At 36.7% G+C, this 17,256-nt stretch overlaps 2 protein-coding genes across 2 annotated transcripts; one reads left to right on the top strand and one right to left on the bottom strand.

Moving 5' to 3' along the window:
• The first annotated feature begins 8,277 nt into the window (after positions 1–8,277).
• LOC113334681 lies at positions 8,278–12,429 on the top strand. Its single transcript, XM_026580878.1, has 7 exons — positions 8,278–8,656; positions 8,744–8,896; positions 9,004–9,051; positions 9,653–10,083; positions 10,185–10,803; positions 11,900–12,007; positions 12,224–12,429. The coding sequence occupies exons 1-7, from the start codon at positions 8,278–8,280 to the stop codon at positions 12,427–12,429; spliced, it is 1,944 nt and encodes a 647-aa protein (XP_026436663.1).
• A 1,248-nt stretch (positions 12,430–13,677) lies between these two features.
• On the bottom strand, positions 13,678–14,711 carry LOC113334800 (histone H3.2). The gene has a single exon (XM_026581008.1). It carries the CDS (start codon positions 14,679–14,681, stop codon positions 14,271–14,273), a length of 411 nt encoding a protein of 136 aa, XP_026436793.1. The 5' UTR covers positions 14,682–14,711; the 3' UTR covers positions 13,678–14,270.
• Between the last annotated feature and the right edge of the window lie 2,545 nt (positions 14,712–17,256).

The following is a 17,256-nucleotide window of genomic DNA, read 5'->3' as shown; positions in this document are numbered from 1 at the left end:
TAACAAGAGCCTCTTATTAAGATCCCAGTTCTTCTATTTGGGGTTCTGTTCTTCAACAACCTCTTTTAGTCTTCCTCTAATCTTGATTAAATCTAGTTTTTAGTTTATTTTATTTTTGTTTTCTATTTTTCATCTCTTGTATTCCGGTTTTCTTGATTGGGTTTTTCTTTTATTGCTAAAATTTAATCTTTGAAAGGGTTTGTTGTTAAATTGGTTTGTTGTAAAGGTTGAGTTGTCTTGTTCAAGATCGCTTTTCAATCAAGCAGTATTAAAGATTCACATCAAACGAATCCACTTTAACCTGTCCTCATCAAGACTCGGTGAGCCAACAACAACAACAGCAGTATAGATCATCTCTAGTCATCCTGACTCTGTTAAATATTTACATTCCAGCAGCAACATGTTTTTCAAATATACAGACACAGACACAAGCTTCTACAAAGAAACCTAAGACACCAAGACCGATTTCGTCACCGATCCAGACCTTTCCATACCAATTCATCCAAGTTATAACCTTATTAGATTATACTTGTGTTGATGGTGGTTTTTAGCTTAGGGTTAAAATCGTAAAACCTTGCATCTGATGTGACGTCACTCTGCAAGGAAACGGTGCTGTGAGTGCTAACCTCTCCACCGGTATATTTATTGATCTATTCAATATATTTACATGAAATTTATCCAGACTGACGAATGTACCAACCGTCCCAAACGCTTTGTAAATTTCGGCACCTCGCCAATACAAGACTCACTGAGTACTTTCCTGTGCTATGTTCCCCGGCAGAACCCTTAATATCGGTATGGCATGACGGATTTGTATTCACTCGCAGCAGAGTAGCATGAACCTCCAAGTACCAAAATTAAGGCTATTGCACAAAATGCTCAGACGGAAAGCACACTGCATTCTGTAAATCAGGATTTTTGTGGCAGCATACAAAATCCAGCCAATTATTGTGATAAGTCATAAAAAACTCATAAACCCGACTAACTTGCAAAAATTAGGGTTTCGCGCCCCGCGCAGCACACTAGACGCCTTGGTCGAAACTATACTTAGCCAAACTAGGCAATTAAATCCTCCACAGCGCACTGGAAGTGCGTCCACACCCTAGCTTTCTGGCCCCACTTCCCATCGACCAATGAGGTCTCTCTAAAGCCGCCACACTCTCTCCAGAAGAGTAGACACGACCATGCTTTGTGGCCCTCTTTTAATCAACCAATCAGGTCGCATTAAACTCGCCACGCGCACTAAAAGGGTAGCCACGCCCATGATTGGACAACCCTCTACTTTCATTGACCAATTAGGTTGCTCCAAACCCGCCGAATCCTTAAAAGAGTTTTCCATACTAAGTTGGATTCCCAAAACCCGCACCAACATTCCAATCGACATGCCAAGCAGCATGCCAAACTCGCCAGACGCACATGCCAAGCAGCATGCCAAACCCGCCAAACGCGCGTGACAGACGCACATGCCAATCGACATGCCAAGCAGCATACCAAACCCGTCAGACGCACATGCCAAGCAGCATGCCAAACCCGCCAAATGCGCGTGCAAGACGCACATGACAAGCAGCATGTCAAGATCGCCAAACGCGCATGTCAGGCGCACATGTCAATCGGCATGCCTAATTTTCCAAACGCGCACACGCCAAACGGTATGCCTAACTTGCCAAAAACGCGCATTCCAGGCGCACATGCCAAACGGCAATGCCATATACGCTAGTTAGGGTTTCGGCATGCTAAACCCTAATTTAGACAAAGTTGTCAGGCGCCGACAGAAGGTATCCATAATCAACGGCTATCCTTCCTCATGAGATGCAATCTCAGCCATCCAAGTTCTCCACCGAGATGACAGACTTTTGGAAACTTTCAGGCGACCAGCCGCCTAAAATTAATGGTCATGGCTACGTCAAGCGCCACTTGCACCACCGTGCCACTGGCATGCACGAGCCATGCCAGCCATGCCGCATTGCTACTGGCGTGCACCAAAAATGCCACTGCGCCATCTTCAGGCGCCAACACAAGGTAGCCACAATCAATGGCTACCCTTATTTCATAAGATGTGATCTCATACATCGAAGTTCGCCGCCAAGTCGGCGAGCTTGTGGCAAGTTTTAGGCGACCATCCAAGACGATCCTAATAGCATCATATGCTATTTACCTGCGGAAAGCCTCTCAATTTCAACTTGCCACACGTAGCAAAGTGCTACATGTTTTCCACGAAAACACTCGAGACATCAAAACATGTCACAAACTGGGGAATACTCATCAGGGTATTGGTCTGGCGGTTTATAGCGTGCGGCGTGCAATACTCCCGTTACAAGAAAGTGTCATAAAGCGGGGCGGTTAGTAATGGAAAGAAGTAATGGTGAAACGTATCCTTCATTATGGGAACATCAATTCCAGGCGTTATCCGTTACTCCCTTCTTCCACTACTCAATCGTTTCCACTTCCTACGAGACCAGGGTACGTTTTGTTGCGACTTGTATAAATAGGTCTCACCTATTTCCACCAAATGACAAGTTTTGGTCAGGAAAATAATACCACATCCAGAAGTCATCTGATAGCTTTTCATTTAGATATCCAGTTCAACTTTATACAAGTCACAAAACCCCCACATCTCCAGAATCAACTATTCTGGTCTCAACACTTTCTTCGCTTCCCTCCCTAAGACCAACCCTTCTCCTTCACTTTGTGACGAAGCAAGCCTGGAACGGCCATTTCTTGGTTTAGGCCAGGATTGTATAGATTGATCACTTGAATCAAAAGTACTCACGTGCAGTACATAGTTTAGGGTTTAGACTAAGTTTCTCATTCACTCACACGAAATTACCAAAATCAGCAGAAACGGTTTTCACAAACAAACAAATTGTTACCTTTGTTACCGTTACTTTGAAAAAACAATCGACAATTGGTCGGATCTATGGATCCTTGAATATCTATGTCACCTGTTTTACTACGAGTCTAGAAAAAACCCTGAGAAACGGTTGGATTTTTCAATCCTAACATATCTATTGATTTTAGATTTGTTATATGGTATGGATGTGTTGCATTTCATCCAACCAAGTCCATTTAAACTTGTCTTGTTACAGCTGAATCTGTTAGGAATGGTAGGAATTTGTGGTCAGATTGGGTCCTGGGACTATGACTTTAAGTGGTTTGGATGTCATTATAGTCTGTTTGAAATTATTGTAACTGTTGGATACTTCCAAGTCAGCCCTGTAAGTGCTTCTTATCTTGAATCAGAGTTTTATGATGAATACAATTGAGGCTTGCCTCTTTTTCGAAAAAATAATAATAAATAGATAGATTTTTAAAGTATAAAATTGATGTCTTAAATATATCATTTCCGACATTCAACTATATAAATAAAATAATATTACTTATAGAATTTTGTGTTGGGTTTTAAAAACTAAAATTAGAACCTATTCACAATAAATAATATTATCTATCAATTTTACCAAAGTTATTATAATCAACATTTTTATTTTTATTTTGATGCCAAGTTGTTATGATTAACTTGAAAATTCACTATATAATCCGGTGTGCAAATATCTCAGAACAATTTAGTTTGGAAAATATAAAATAAGCGTGCGGCACACCCCAACACAATGAGATAACACGGCACTACTCACAACATCACCCTAAGCACGCTTTACACTTTTATCCACAATAGCAGTATGGTTCATGAAAATGCTTTAGAGACGCCGGTTTTATACCCATCCTTATATCCACTATGTGTTAAGTTTGTATTGGTCCATCTTTAAGCGGACCCCATGTTTTTCCAGGCGGGACAAGGTGAGAAAGAAATTAACGGTAGATGTTAGTGACACATAGTGGTGTAAAATGATGGGGTATATATAAGTGAAAACTACAGGGAGACCCATTCTTCCAGATTTTTCCACTGTCAAACCCACGGACAGAAAAGTTCAGGCGCGCACCCATTTTCCCGTCAAAAATTCGTAGCAGACCCATAATTTATGAAATTCTGCTTCTCAGCTTTTAAAAGGCCAAACTACCCTTTTCTTCGAGCGACGAACAGAGAGAAGCGAGAAGAAAACAATGGTGAACTCCGATTCTTCGTTTTTAACATTTGGATCTTTCCCTTTGTCAAATCTTTTCCCAAATCCTTTTCTGAATAATCTTCTCAATAAAACTAGGGTTTCTGTTTCAAAATCTGCGGTTTAAATCTAGGGATTTTGGGTTTCTGTTGTCTTTGATTATTCGAGAAGTAAAAAGAAATTAAAATAGAAGTTGAAAAGGGTAAGAAGTGTGTTGCAGTATTTCGATATCAACTGAATTGGAAATTTTCATACCTTATTTGTCTCCATGTTTTTGATCTCAATCGGAAATTTATGATTAGATTTGAATTAAAGATGTTATGCATAATGTCTTATTCATAACATCAGTTTTGTTTAGATGCATAAAACATTATGCATTATTTTGTTTTAGATGCATAATGTCTTACGCATTACTTTTTCAATTTTCTGGTTATGCATCAGTTTTGTTTAGATGCATAAGACATTACGCATTATTTTGTTTTAGCTGCATAATGTCTTATGCATTACTTTTTCACTTTTCTGGTTATGCATCAGTTTTGTTTAGATGCATAAAACATTATGCATTATTTTGTTTTAGCTGCATAATGTCTTATGCATTACTTTTTTTCACTTTTCTGGTTATGCATCAGTTTTGCTTAGATGCATAAGACATTATGCATTATTTTGTTTTAGCTGCATAATGTCTTATGCATTACTTTTTTTCACTTTTCTGGTTATGCATCAGTTTTGTTTAGATGCATAATACATTATGCATTATTTTTGTTTTAGCTGCATAATGTCTTATGCATTACTTTTTTTCACTTTTCTGGTCATGCATCAGTTTTGTTTAGATGCATAAGACATTATGCATTATTTTGTTTTAGCTGCATAATGTCTTATGCATTACTTTTTCACTTTTCTGGTTATGCATCAGTTTTTTTTAGATGCATAATACATTATGCATTATTTTTGTTTTAGCTGCATAATGTCTTACGCATTACTTTTTTTCACTTTTCTGGTTATGCATCAGTTTTTTTTAGATGAATAAGACATTATGCATTATTTTGTTTTAGCTGCATAATGTCTTATGCATTACTTTTCTCACTTTTCTGGTTATGCATCAGTTTTTTTTTAGATGCATAAGACATTATGCATTATTTTGTTTTAGCTGCATATTTTCTTATGCATTATTTTTTTCACTTTTCTGATTTATGGATTTTTATGCACGTGCATAATGTCTTCTGCATCATTTTGTTTAGTGCATAAGACATTATGCCATTATTATTTCTGCATAAAACATTATGCATTATTTTTGTTTTAGGTGCATAATGTCTTATGCATTACTTTTTTCATTTTTCTGGTTATGCATCAGTTTTGTTTAGATGCATAAGACATTATGCATTATTTTGTTTTAGCTGCATATTGTCTTATGCATTAAATTTTATAATAATGTACCATCAAATTTATATGGTCTGGTCAATGGTTATTGCCAATTTTTGAATAATCATCAATATTTTTCTAAATCAAAGAAAAAAAAACTCAATTTCCTTCTTTCAAGATAACTCTCTTTAACACGTCAGAGTCTCACAGATAATATACATTGAGTAATTCTCGGCAGATCGCCCAAAAGACCACTCCAAAACCGTTATATAACTGGGGAGGTGACACCCGTCCTCAAAGAATTAGGAGGGGCTATTAAAGGATGAGCTGGGTCCACCAGCTGAGTCTAAACAGTTTCGGGGGAGTTTTTTTGGACGGTCAGTTTAGAATTTTTGATATACATTATGCATGTCACGCTATTGTATCCAAAAATATTCTTAAAATATAAAAGGCATTTTGGCGTGGGATAAATTTTTTTGAGATGGCTAGGCATTCTCAAGGTTTCTAGAAGATGGATTACAAACCCACCAAACTTCATTGTATCAGCTATTCAAGCTGACATGAACTCTTTTTCAGTGGTTAGTTAAGTTTTTCTTAGTATCAAAAATAAATAAATAAAAGTATTTTTTTTTTTGTAGGCCAAGCATAGTTGGGCCATTTTACTTGGCTATAGTTTCAATACATGGATGCTAAGACAGCAACATTGCAAGTTTGCAACAACGGCAGAGGTGTTTTTCTTGGCTTATGGAGTCGGAAACTAAATTTCTGTCCAAATAGTAGATATCCGTTAACTGTTTTTTAGATCTGATATTTTGGATTTCTAATGTATAAAATTATAAATAGGAAAATCCCTAAGATTTAACCTACATATTAAAAACTAAATACGAAAACATAGTCTACACCATACCTAAGACATATAGCCACATTATAGATAAGTGATGGCCCATAGTGGTTGGCCTTCGTATAATTTAGCTATAGCTGAGCAAAATGCACTATATAGTGCTTGGACTTACAGTTTTGTATCCAACTGCTACATCCAGGCTTAACTGGAGTACTATGCTTATCTAAGTAATTATAATGCAGCTTCGGCTAGGAGGAAACTTATACTTGATGACAATACGGGCAATTATGATAGCTGGAAAATTGACATGAAAGATCACCTAAGGAGTCTAGATCTGTGGGGCGTTGTGGATGGAAGTGAATCAAGTGATAAGTCTCTACCAGATAAATGCACTTATGTTGCTAAGTGCAGTAGTAACTGGGAAAGTAAAGATAGAACAGCTCTTCGAATTATAAATATGGCATGTGGACGAGTGTTGAGTTGCTGGATCGAAGATGCACTCACGGCGAAATGTGCTTGGGACATGTTATCAAGAGCTCATAATTTACACAATGTCAAATATAATGCGGCAGCAGCATCAACAATCAACTTGAATGAAGTTTTGACCGGCGACGTCACCGATTATAATAGCTGGAAAGATTTGAATGAGATTATACTTGTGGATCTAAGCAATTTTGATAGCTGGAAAATCTACATGGAAAAATATTTGAGAAGTCAAGATCTCTGGAACGTTGTGCATGGCAAAAAAGATTGCCCTGCTGCAAATATGAAGGCTTATGGGGTCATAAAAATGGCATGCGGACCACAGTTGGTTTATGAATTTGTAGGTCGGGATTCATCTGCAAAACGCGCTTGGAAAGACTTGAGGAATGCTTATACTATGCACAGAGGTTAGTCGTTCGATTTCTTCACAGCATTTTCTTTTCTTTTTTCTGGAGTTGCTAAACTTTTTGAAGTCTTTCGATGATCATTATGACAACTCTTTTATTTCCTCCAGGAACAAACCCATTAACACCGACAAATTATGAAATTTGGAAAGTGCACCTCAAAAAGATACTGCGCAAAAACGGATTATGGTCCAGAGTGAAGTTAGACACATACTATTTTGACGACAATGATGATAAAAAGGCTTATGAATTCATAGCAAATTCATGTAGCCAGGAGATGCTTCCTCACATTATATACACCACAAATCCGAAAGAAGCCTGGGACCAGTTAAAACAAGCAGAAGCTGCCTCCGTAGAAGAAAAAGGTTCGATCTATATTTTCAGTATAGTTTTTTCAATAATTTCTGCATTTCATTACCAAATACCATGCCGTCTTCTGGTAGTTGCTTCAATCATTTGCACATATATTTATTTGTCTTTTTTGGCGTCGTTTAACAGAGAGATACCGGAAGATGGTAGTGGCAGCAGAAACAGCAATGGCGAATATAGACAAACTTAAAAGAGCTCACGATGAGCATCTGACACTAAGCAATTATAGACACTTCAAAGTCTATCTAAAACAATTGTTAATAAGTAAATATTTGTGGGATATTGTGGATGGAAATGAGGTGGCAACTGTTCATAACTTCCCTTTTTGGAAAAATAAAAATAAGGCTGCCTTGGAACTCATACGGTCAAATTGTGGAACTGAGATGCAGCCTCATGCTAAGGAAACAAATTTTGCTCAAGAAGCCTGGTACAAGTTAGCACGAGCAGCAGGTGCTTCTGACGAAGAAAAAGGTTAGAATCCTCAGAAAAAGAAATATAAACTAAAATTTTCAATTTTCAGAACATGCAACACATACTGATCAAGCTATAGTACCCCGTGGCAAGATGATGTCCCTAGAAGTAATTATGTTAGTATATGTGTATTTATATTGTGTATTTCCATCTCTTCTTCCCTGATTAACAAATGCGCTCTGCAGATCCATACACAAGGTACTTACCCCTAGACGATCCTTTTCAAAAAGATGAAGTGATTCGAGGATTTGCCAGAGAGTTTTTGGTTTCCTTTCCTGAAACAATCTGTTGTAGGATGTCAGATGATGGATTAACACTTCTTCATTCCTCTATTATTAAAGGAAGATTAGTTCTTGCGAAATACCTTATAGACATGTTATCTCCGAAAGCTTTAGAAATAAAGACAGACAATGGACAGCTTGCAATCTCACTTGCTGTGAAATATAATAACATGGAAATGGTTAAGCTCATGGTAGACAAGAATAGAAAATTGCTACTACTACAAAATGAATATGGCCATATTCCATTTGTTACCTCCTCAATCTGTGGTGACCAAGAAATGATGCGCTATCTTTACTCAGAGACACCAATGGAAAAGATAGTTTATAACCAAGTACTTGGTGATAAATATGGTGTTATTCTTGTTACAGCTGCACTTAGGGTTGATTTATATGGTAAGATCTTTCGTAGAATCTTTAGTCCCAATTTTATTTAACGAAAAACTCATAATTATCTTAAGGCACATTTATACATGTCTGCAGATGTTGCTTTGGATCTACTAAAACTACTTCCAGGAATAGCTACTGTTGAAGATAATAATGGGATGACTGTTTTCCATGTATTGGCAGCAAAGCCTTCTGCCTTTCTAAGTGGACATCGGTATGGCTATTTCCAAAAACACTTATATTGGAGCGGTTAGTAATCTCTCTCTCAATTATAACCAAATGACCCTAATTGTGCCTAGTTAGCGTAATAATTTTGCAAGGAATAGTCTTCAACTGCCCTATTTGTTTGATTGCAGCTGGAGTTTGTAGTAATGGACCATTTGCAAAAGCTCTCAAAGCAATAGGTATGTATGTGGCAACCCGCTTAGTGTTACAGTGGCACAACTACATTTTCCTCCAACTTCGACCAAAACCAAACAAACGATGAGAATTTGTCATGATATTTCTGGGGCTTAATAATCTTCCCACATGTCATATCTAGACTTACGCAAACGCAGAAACACTAACTAAAAGTAGTCAGGCACAATCATATTAGGAAATAGGTCCTGTTACCATATAGTCTCATGCATGTGCTAAGAATATTGCAAGCTTTGACATTGCCCCTTTCAATTGCTTATATTGGGTGGGTGCATTTGATGTTGTTAATTGGAAGATTTAGTGTTAGTGATAAGGCAAGACTTTGAGATTTTTCCTAGGGATCAACCTCTCAGAGACGGCTCTGGAAATTCCCATTTCAGAACAGTCTTTCTGATACATGGAATGTGGATGGGGGGCAAATTTGTTCCTGGTGCTGACAAGGGAAAAGACATCCCTGTCTTCAATTACCTGCACATGCACATTCTTAATCCTAGCTCTTGATAAGATACTGCAATTTATGCTAGAGAAACACCAATCCTATGAAGTTAAGCTTTGCTATATGTAACTCGACATAAAAACGTGTAACAGTTCCATATATAAAACAACTGAGCGATGAGAAAGTAAAGCATGATCAAGCAGTTCAAATAGTCAAGATTATCTGTCCTCAGCTTTCCCGTTTGGATGTGCGTCAGCTCAGACGGGTAGGAGCATATGATGCTATTTATTCCACAACCATTCATGGGATTGTGGAGTTTTTCACGGTGCTTACAAATTCCAATCCTTTTTTGATACATTACAAAGATGGAAATGGAAATGGTTTATATCAGCACGCTGTCATTTCTCGCCAAGAAAAAATCTTCAACTTAATATCTCAAATGGGACTACAAAAACAAGGTACTGAACTTTTTGATAAAGATATGAACAACATCCTGCACTGTGCTGGATTCTGGAGACCACCGCAACTGATAAATGTCTCGGGCGCAGCTCTCCAAATGCAAAGGGAGATACAATGGTTCCAGGTAAACTCAATATTAGTGAGTGTTCTTATATACTTTATGTATTAATCGATTTATTAACTTCTTGTGCTATTGTGATCACCTGCAATTCACCAAATGGGTAGGAGGTGGAGAAAGTGGTAAATTTGAAATATAGAGAGATGAAGAACAAGAAAGGTACAAAACCTAAAGATCTGTTCACAGTGCAACATAAAACCTTGGTGAAGGAAGGTGAGAAGTGGATAAAAGAAGCGTCACAAGCGTGTATGGTCGTCTCAACACTCATCGCCACGGTAATGTTTGCTGCAGCTTTCACAGTACCTGGTGGCAACAATCAGAATACAGGCTACCCGATGTTTTTGAATGCAAGGGCCTTTATGGTCTTCATAGTATCAGATGCAGTTTCCCTATTCGCTTCCTGCACATCAATCTTGATGTTCTTCACGCTACTAACAGCACGATACTCTGAACAGGATTTCCTCAAGTCATTGCCTCGGAAACTCATACTGGGTCTTTTCTTCCTCTTTGTCTCTATAGCATTCATGATGGCAACTTTCGCAGCCACCCTAATTATTGTTCTTCGTGAAAAAATTCCATGGGTTTACGCTCCAGTGATTTTGCTAGCTACCATTCCTGTTGTCTTATTTGGAGCTTTACAGTTTCCACTCTTTTTCGACATAGTTAGCTCCACCTTTGGCCGTGGCATTTTCCATAGGAACCGATCTGTTTTAGAAAAATGGCAGTGTATTTAGTGTGAATCTAACAAGAATGTGATTATCCAATATTAATTAATCTCCGGTGTCAAAGGCAACCCATTTTGGGTTTTACAGATTATCATAAAGTTTTTTCTTTTGATGCTGTTATAGTAACACAATGACCATACTTTCTCGACCAAAATAAATTACGGAAAATGGATTATTTGTCCAAATATTTTTAAAACATGGTTCAAATGGACGAGTAAAAATTAGTATGGGTGAAATGGACACTAAAAAAAATAGCAAGGATGAACTGGATTCATCCCGGCTAAAACTTAAAAAATAGTAAGGATGAAACTGGATGCATCCTGATGTAAATTAAAAATAAGAAAAAATATTTGAAAACGGGTAGGATGAAACTGTTTACATCCGGACTATTTTTACATTTTTGTCCATTTAAACAATATCAAAATCTAAATGTCCTTTTCATCCAGAAATTGTTGATTTTGGTCTTTTTAACCAATTTTGTGAATAAATTAATCCATAAACGGTAATACGCAAAATATAAATGTTGATCCCAAATCTTGATATGAAATGTGAAAAAAGCTGGAAATTCTTAAATTGTTGTTAATCCTTCTTTAAATGAAAGAACGTACATAGTAATTTGATTATTACAGTGCATATTCTGTGTAACTAATTACGTGAATTACGTTTTAAATATACTCCGGTGTTATAGCTAGCCATATATCCCATTTTACCATATCTGTTTGCTTATAAATCAATCTCCGGTGAAGCAGTGGAGCTTGTAATCTTTGGGTTTTCGTCTGTGTAAGTTTATATACATCTTCGTAAACAACTTATGTTTTCAACTAAGATTTGAGGTATGTGAAGAAAAGTACGTACTGATTACACGAGATTCGATCGAAACTTCGAGTTATTTCAATGGGTTGTTCTATTCAGATTCTGCTTCTTTTGGTCGTGGCTTTAGGTATTGTAAAACCAATGCATCCACGCCATTTTACATTAACAGTGGTTGCTAGTTAATATATATCTAAGAAACTTTTGATGACAACTTCATTTGTTTTTTGCCCCTTCTCTAAATATTTACTGGAAAAATTCTAACAGCTAATGTTGTAATCGTGCAGTGGTATGCCATACATCTGATTTGGTTTTGGGACAGAAAGATGTTGCTGGCGATCAAGCGCAACTATCATCAACTGGTGTTGCTGCTAGGGTCAATTCTACACACCCAGGTAAATCTTCCCAACGTACGACTTCAAAAGAGATACTTAAACTGATTATTTCGTAAACTTTGAAAATCTTCTAAAATACATACTTTACTCTCTTGAAGCGCATCATGGTCAAGGTCACCTACAGCGGACAGGCATGAGATGCTCAACAAATACCTTAGAAGTATTCCAAAGCCGCGTGGATCCGTTACCAGGTGGATTGACTCAACATTTGTGCAGCGAATTGTACCGCATATGATATCCATTTAAGCTGTGGATGGTTTGCTTCGGCGAAATTGATCAATCCGCGTGACTTTAGAAGGTTGCGTTTTAATGATTGTCTGGTTAAAGATGGAAAAGAGCTTGAAGCAGGGATTTGCTTGTCTTTCACATATGCTGAAACATATCCATACCCACTGGCAGTTTCATCGATTAGATGTAAATAACCTCATTGATTTTCCCATTTGACAATAATGTTACTCCGGCGTACCACAAGAAGAAGAGCTACACTAGCGTATTTTGCTGAAGAAATACTCGATTTGTAGTTTTTCTTCTCATTGTTATGCTGCAATCTAATTGGGTGAAGCCCTTTATTATGAACTACAGTTACTTTGTTGTAGACAAAATTAGTACTGCAATACTCCTTGATCTATTCTCCGGCAATAATCTCAAACAGGTAGCCCGCGTTGCAAATGGACAAAATTACTACTTGGTGCGGTGGTACATTTGATTTACCAAAAAATATCATTAAAAAGAAAGAGAGAGAAACGTTTAAACTTTGGTGACAGAAGAAAAAGAAAAAAACTATGAATTCACGCCATCTGAGCATTACAAAATTGACAAGACAAGAGTCCCGACTCTTGCCCATTGTTGAAGTCCTAGACTCCTAGGCATAGCTAGTGCCAGTTAGTCCTCTTCTTTTTAGGAGTATTTAATAGTGCACCTGCTGAACTACTTGTTGCGGTTTCTTGCATTTCCCATAAAAAGCTACTACAACACCACACCAGAGAGAGAGACCAGTAACTTTTACTTTTCTGCATCATCACCTCTTCCTGTAAACTCTTCTAGGTTATTAATTTAATTCTGGTTTTGTTTAACTTGCTATGCCTATTAAGTAAGAAAAACAGGAAGCATCCTGCATCCTGGTTATACAGTGAAGTTGAGAGTTTCCACTTCCCGTTGATTTAAAGCATGATGTTTTGCCGACATTTTCCACAACTTGGTAATGTAAATACACATAGCGATGGTTGTATACTGGAAGAGGTTGCGGACATTAGTCTTCTTGGACAGTGCCGGCTGTGCAAGTACAGTCAACCTGTTGCTGCTAATGTGCAAGTGGTGTGCCTTGTTACAGGGACCTCGCAGAAAAATAGAGGTGACACCACCTCTAATAAGAATTAAGAAAAATTGATTGTTCACATTCTGAATGCAGCTTCAAAATCAAACTCTAAAAGCTATAGTAGGCTTATTATAGGAGTAAAACATGGATTATGTTCCTGAAGATACCAGATTCATGTTTACAGTTCTTTCACCAAAAACTATGTAAATGTAAAATCTTTTCCAGATTGCATATCAAAATAACACAAATACGCAACTACTACTGAATCTGCACATGCCTTTGGTTCTTTTCTCGCCTGAAATCTAAATTGCCTCCTTCAACTGCCCTCAACATTATCCCCTTCCAAGTGCAGATGCCTCACTTTGTGCTTCATTACTCGTTCAATTGCACCCCTTAACAAGTTTGGCTGTCTCCATGTTCCTTATCAACAACTATATTTGCATTTTCCCTACAATACTCAGCTTAACCAATCCCAATCCGGCAGATTTTGAACTCTTAATATCCCAGTATTATCGTTGTATATAGCCTACAATTGGGATTTTTGGAACTTCGCATCCAATTTCCAGGTTTTAATACTGTTGAGCTACCGCTATTGCCTCAGTACCAATCAGTTGAACTGCCAAGGGACTGCAGCAACAGAAACCCATTAAATAGTAGGAAATAGGAATTACCATTAGGTACTAATCTAGTGATTTTGGGTTTCAATCCAATTGAAACTAGGGATTCAATTACGATTTTATTCAAATCGGAATTGGGGGATTTCTAGAACAGCATCAAGCTAGAATGTAAAACAATAAAATCAGATAAGAAATAGAGATAATACTGTGATTTATATTCGTTTAGAGAACACAGACAGTTCCAACATCCCAAAATCAAAAGACAGACAGATCTAAACTCATCCATAAACTCTAAAACCTAAACCACGTATTCTCCTCTGATTAAGACTGTTTAAGCACGTTCACCTCTGATTCTCCTGGCAAGTTGAATATCTTTAGGCATAATAGTAACCCTTTTAGCATGAATAGCACAGAGATTAGTATCTTCAAACAAACCAACAAGATAAGCTTCAGCTGCTTCTTGTAATGCTGCAACTGCTGAACTCTGAAACCTTAAATCAGTTTTAAAATCTTGAGCGATTTCACGAACTAATCGCTGAAAGGGTAGTTTACGGATCAACAGTTCAGTACTCTTTTGGTATTTTCTGATTTCACGAAGAGCAACAGTTCCTGGCCTGAATCTGTGTGGTTTCTTCACTCCTCCGGTAGCTGGTGCTGATTTTCGTGCTGCTTTTGTTGCTAATTGCTTCCTTGGGGCTTTTCCTCCGGTGGATTTCCGAGCGGTTTGCTTAGTACGAGCCATTAGTGAAGATAAGATGGAAACTGTAGAGATTTCTCATTACTAGGGTTTGGAGAAATTGATTTGTGATGATTCGTGATTTTGGGAACGGGATTTATAGAGGAGAAGAGTAGGCGAGATTGTGGAAATTTTATAACGGTTGATAATCAATTACAGTAAAAGTTTCATTCGGATTATGGTATTAAATTCTTTGCTGTTTTATTGGTTGAAAAGGGGTCATGCGGATTAGGATAAATGAGGTGATTGTTATGTTGTATCAACGGTTGATATTGATTTATAAGGCATCATACGGATTGGTTATCAAACCGTTGATAAAATTTCCACAATCTCGCCTGGAAAATTATTTCATGAAATTAAATATTTTCAATAAGAAACTAATATTTTTAGGGCTGTTCATGGTCGGTTTTGGTTCGGTTTCTAGCCAAACCAAAACCGAAACCAATATTATTGGTTTCTAAAAATCTAAACCAAACCAATCCATTAACCATTGGTTCGGTTTTCAAATGGTTCCAGTTGGTTTCGGTTTGTCCCAGTGGTTTTTGGTTAACCAATAATTATGTCAAACCAAAAAAAAAATACACAAATTTACAGATAAAAAAATCGTAGTTGCTGATAGTATTGGTTTACACAAATATACAGACAAAAAAAAAATCAAGAATAGTGTAAGCTTACTCTAATTCTAAAGATCAAAAGAAGATATATAATATATCTTAATTTAGTTATTGACAAATAAAAAAGAAGGAAGACGGGAAAAAAAAAGTCAAGTAGCAGCAGCTGTTGTTGGGGGTGGAGAAGGGAGGCGGCTGAGAGAAGGAGAAAGAGGGAGAGTATCATAATGAAATATTAGATTTAGGGTTTCTATTTATCCTCTAAATCAATGGGTAGAATCTAATACTCCCTCCGTCCCACTCCTAAGTGACCTATTTGAAATTTGCACAATTTTTAAGGCAAGCAAGGAAAATAGTATTTTTAATCATTTTTTACAATTATACCCTTATGAATAATAACTAGTGAAATTTAAAAATGGTTTATCTCTCAAAATACTCCACGGATGTTCGCAAATTTCATACAATTGAAAAGCATTTTAAAACACCTACGTAACGAATATAAACATGCCTATCAAATTATACATATTTCATATATTATTTATAATTAACTAAAAGGATAATTCCGGAATATCTCATTGTTTAGTGATATAGGTCACTTATCATTGGGACAAAATCTAAAATCAAATAGGTCACTTAGGAGTGGGACGGAGGGAGTACTTTTAAATCGACGGTAGAAACTAAATTTAAAAATTAATCGGTTCCCCAGTGGTTTTTGGTTCGGTTTTCAGGTCAAACCAAAACCCAACCAGTAATGTCGGTTTTTCAGCTTTTTTTACCAAACCAATCCAAATCTAAATGGTTTGGTTCGGTTTCTTGCTTATTGGTCTGGTTCGGTCGGTTTCCAATGGTTAACCGACACCATGTTCAGCCCTAAATATTTTACTTGGCGAGATTGGGGTATACCCCTATTTTGTTCCTATCCAAACTAGCGTGCTAAGGGGTGTCTAAAAGGTGTTAAATGATCAAATTGTTCATATTAAAAAACCATGCCGACCAAAACATATTAAAAAAAAAAAATCAAAATCTTTCTTCTACACTCTAACTATACATGTGAAATCAAAAAAAAAAAAAAACGAATGATCAAAATGAACCAAAAAATACACTCTAACTATACACTCTAAAAAAAAATCAAAATCTTTCTTCTACACTCTAACTATACACTCTAACTATTTTAGTCGGCAAGGTCGGCAAAAAATACCCTGCCGACTTTTCATCTCTGAAATTAGCAGTTATAAGGTCGGCAAGATATCCATCTCTATACCTTGCCGACTATATTTTAGTCGGCGGGTTATGAAATTAATACCTTGCCGACTAATCATGCATTTGTAACACCCTCTCTGTATGTCAAAAATCCTGTAGTCGGCAGGGTATTTATTTTATCGACCATGCCGGCCATAAGTTGTGGGCATGTTCTTCATCCGCAGACCTTGCCGACTTTTCATATTTTCAGAACTGAAAATGTTGATTCCTTCTATAATTTTGAGTATAAAATCGCTCAGCAGCTCTACAATCCCATATTTATAAGTGTTTAGGTAGTACGATTTCATTTCCGTTACAAGTAGAATTCTTAAAAAAAAAATCTCAAAAATCTACCCACATCCATAAGTTAAATATAAAATAAAACCTAATTTCAAAATTTTAATCAACTAATTAAATTAATTATCCTAATCACATTTATTAGTGTTAATTAATCAAAGATAGATTAGCCATTTTTGTAAATATGTGGATAAGGAGCTTTGTGTTTTACTTCAAAATGACCTTATTTTATCTCATTTGGTATATCCCAATTAATTTGGGTATACCCCAATCAAGCCAGGATATTTTACTAGTATTTTTTAAGATAATTTCTAAATTAATTTTCACTAATAAAAGTCATTTTATTTCCTTCAACAAAATAAAATATAAAAAATAGTAATTAAGTAATATATCATATACTCCCTCCGTCCCAAATTAGATGACCTAATTAGTTT

The sequence above is a fragment of the Papaver somniferum genome, unplaced genomic scaffold (assembly GCF_003573695.1).
Source record: "Papaver somniferum cultivar HN1 unplaced genomic scaffold, ASM357369v1 unplaced-scaffold_137, whole genome shotgun sequence".
NCBI classification, from domain to species: Eukaryota; Viridiplantae; Streptophyta; class Magnoliopsida; order Ranunculales; family Papaveraceae; genus Papaver; species Papaver somniferum.
The sequence above is the reverse complement of the archived record's forward strand: the minus strand, read 5'-3'. Positions and strand labels throughout refer to the sequence as shown.

Bases quoted from the DNA above. Each gene is read 5' to 3' on its own strand.
- LOC113334681 (XM_026580878.1), top strand. From the start codon at position 8,278: ATGTCAGATGATGGATTAACACTTCTTCATTCCTCTATTATTAAAGGA. The intron at 8,897-9,003 runs GTTAGTAATCTC...GTTTGATTGCAG, and splicing joins AAAACACTTATATTGGAGCG to CTGGAGTTTGTAGTAATGGA. The intron at 10,084-10,184 runs GTAAACTCAATA...CCAAATGGGTAG, and splicing joins GGGAGATACAATGGTTCCAG to GAGGTGGAGAAAGTGGTAAA.
- LOC113334800 (XM_026581008.1), bottom strand. From the start codon at position 14,681: ATGGCTCGTACTAAGCAAACCGCTCGGAAATCCACCGGAGGAAAAGCC.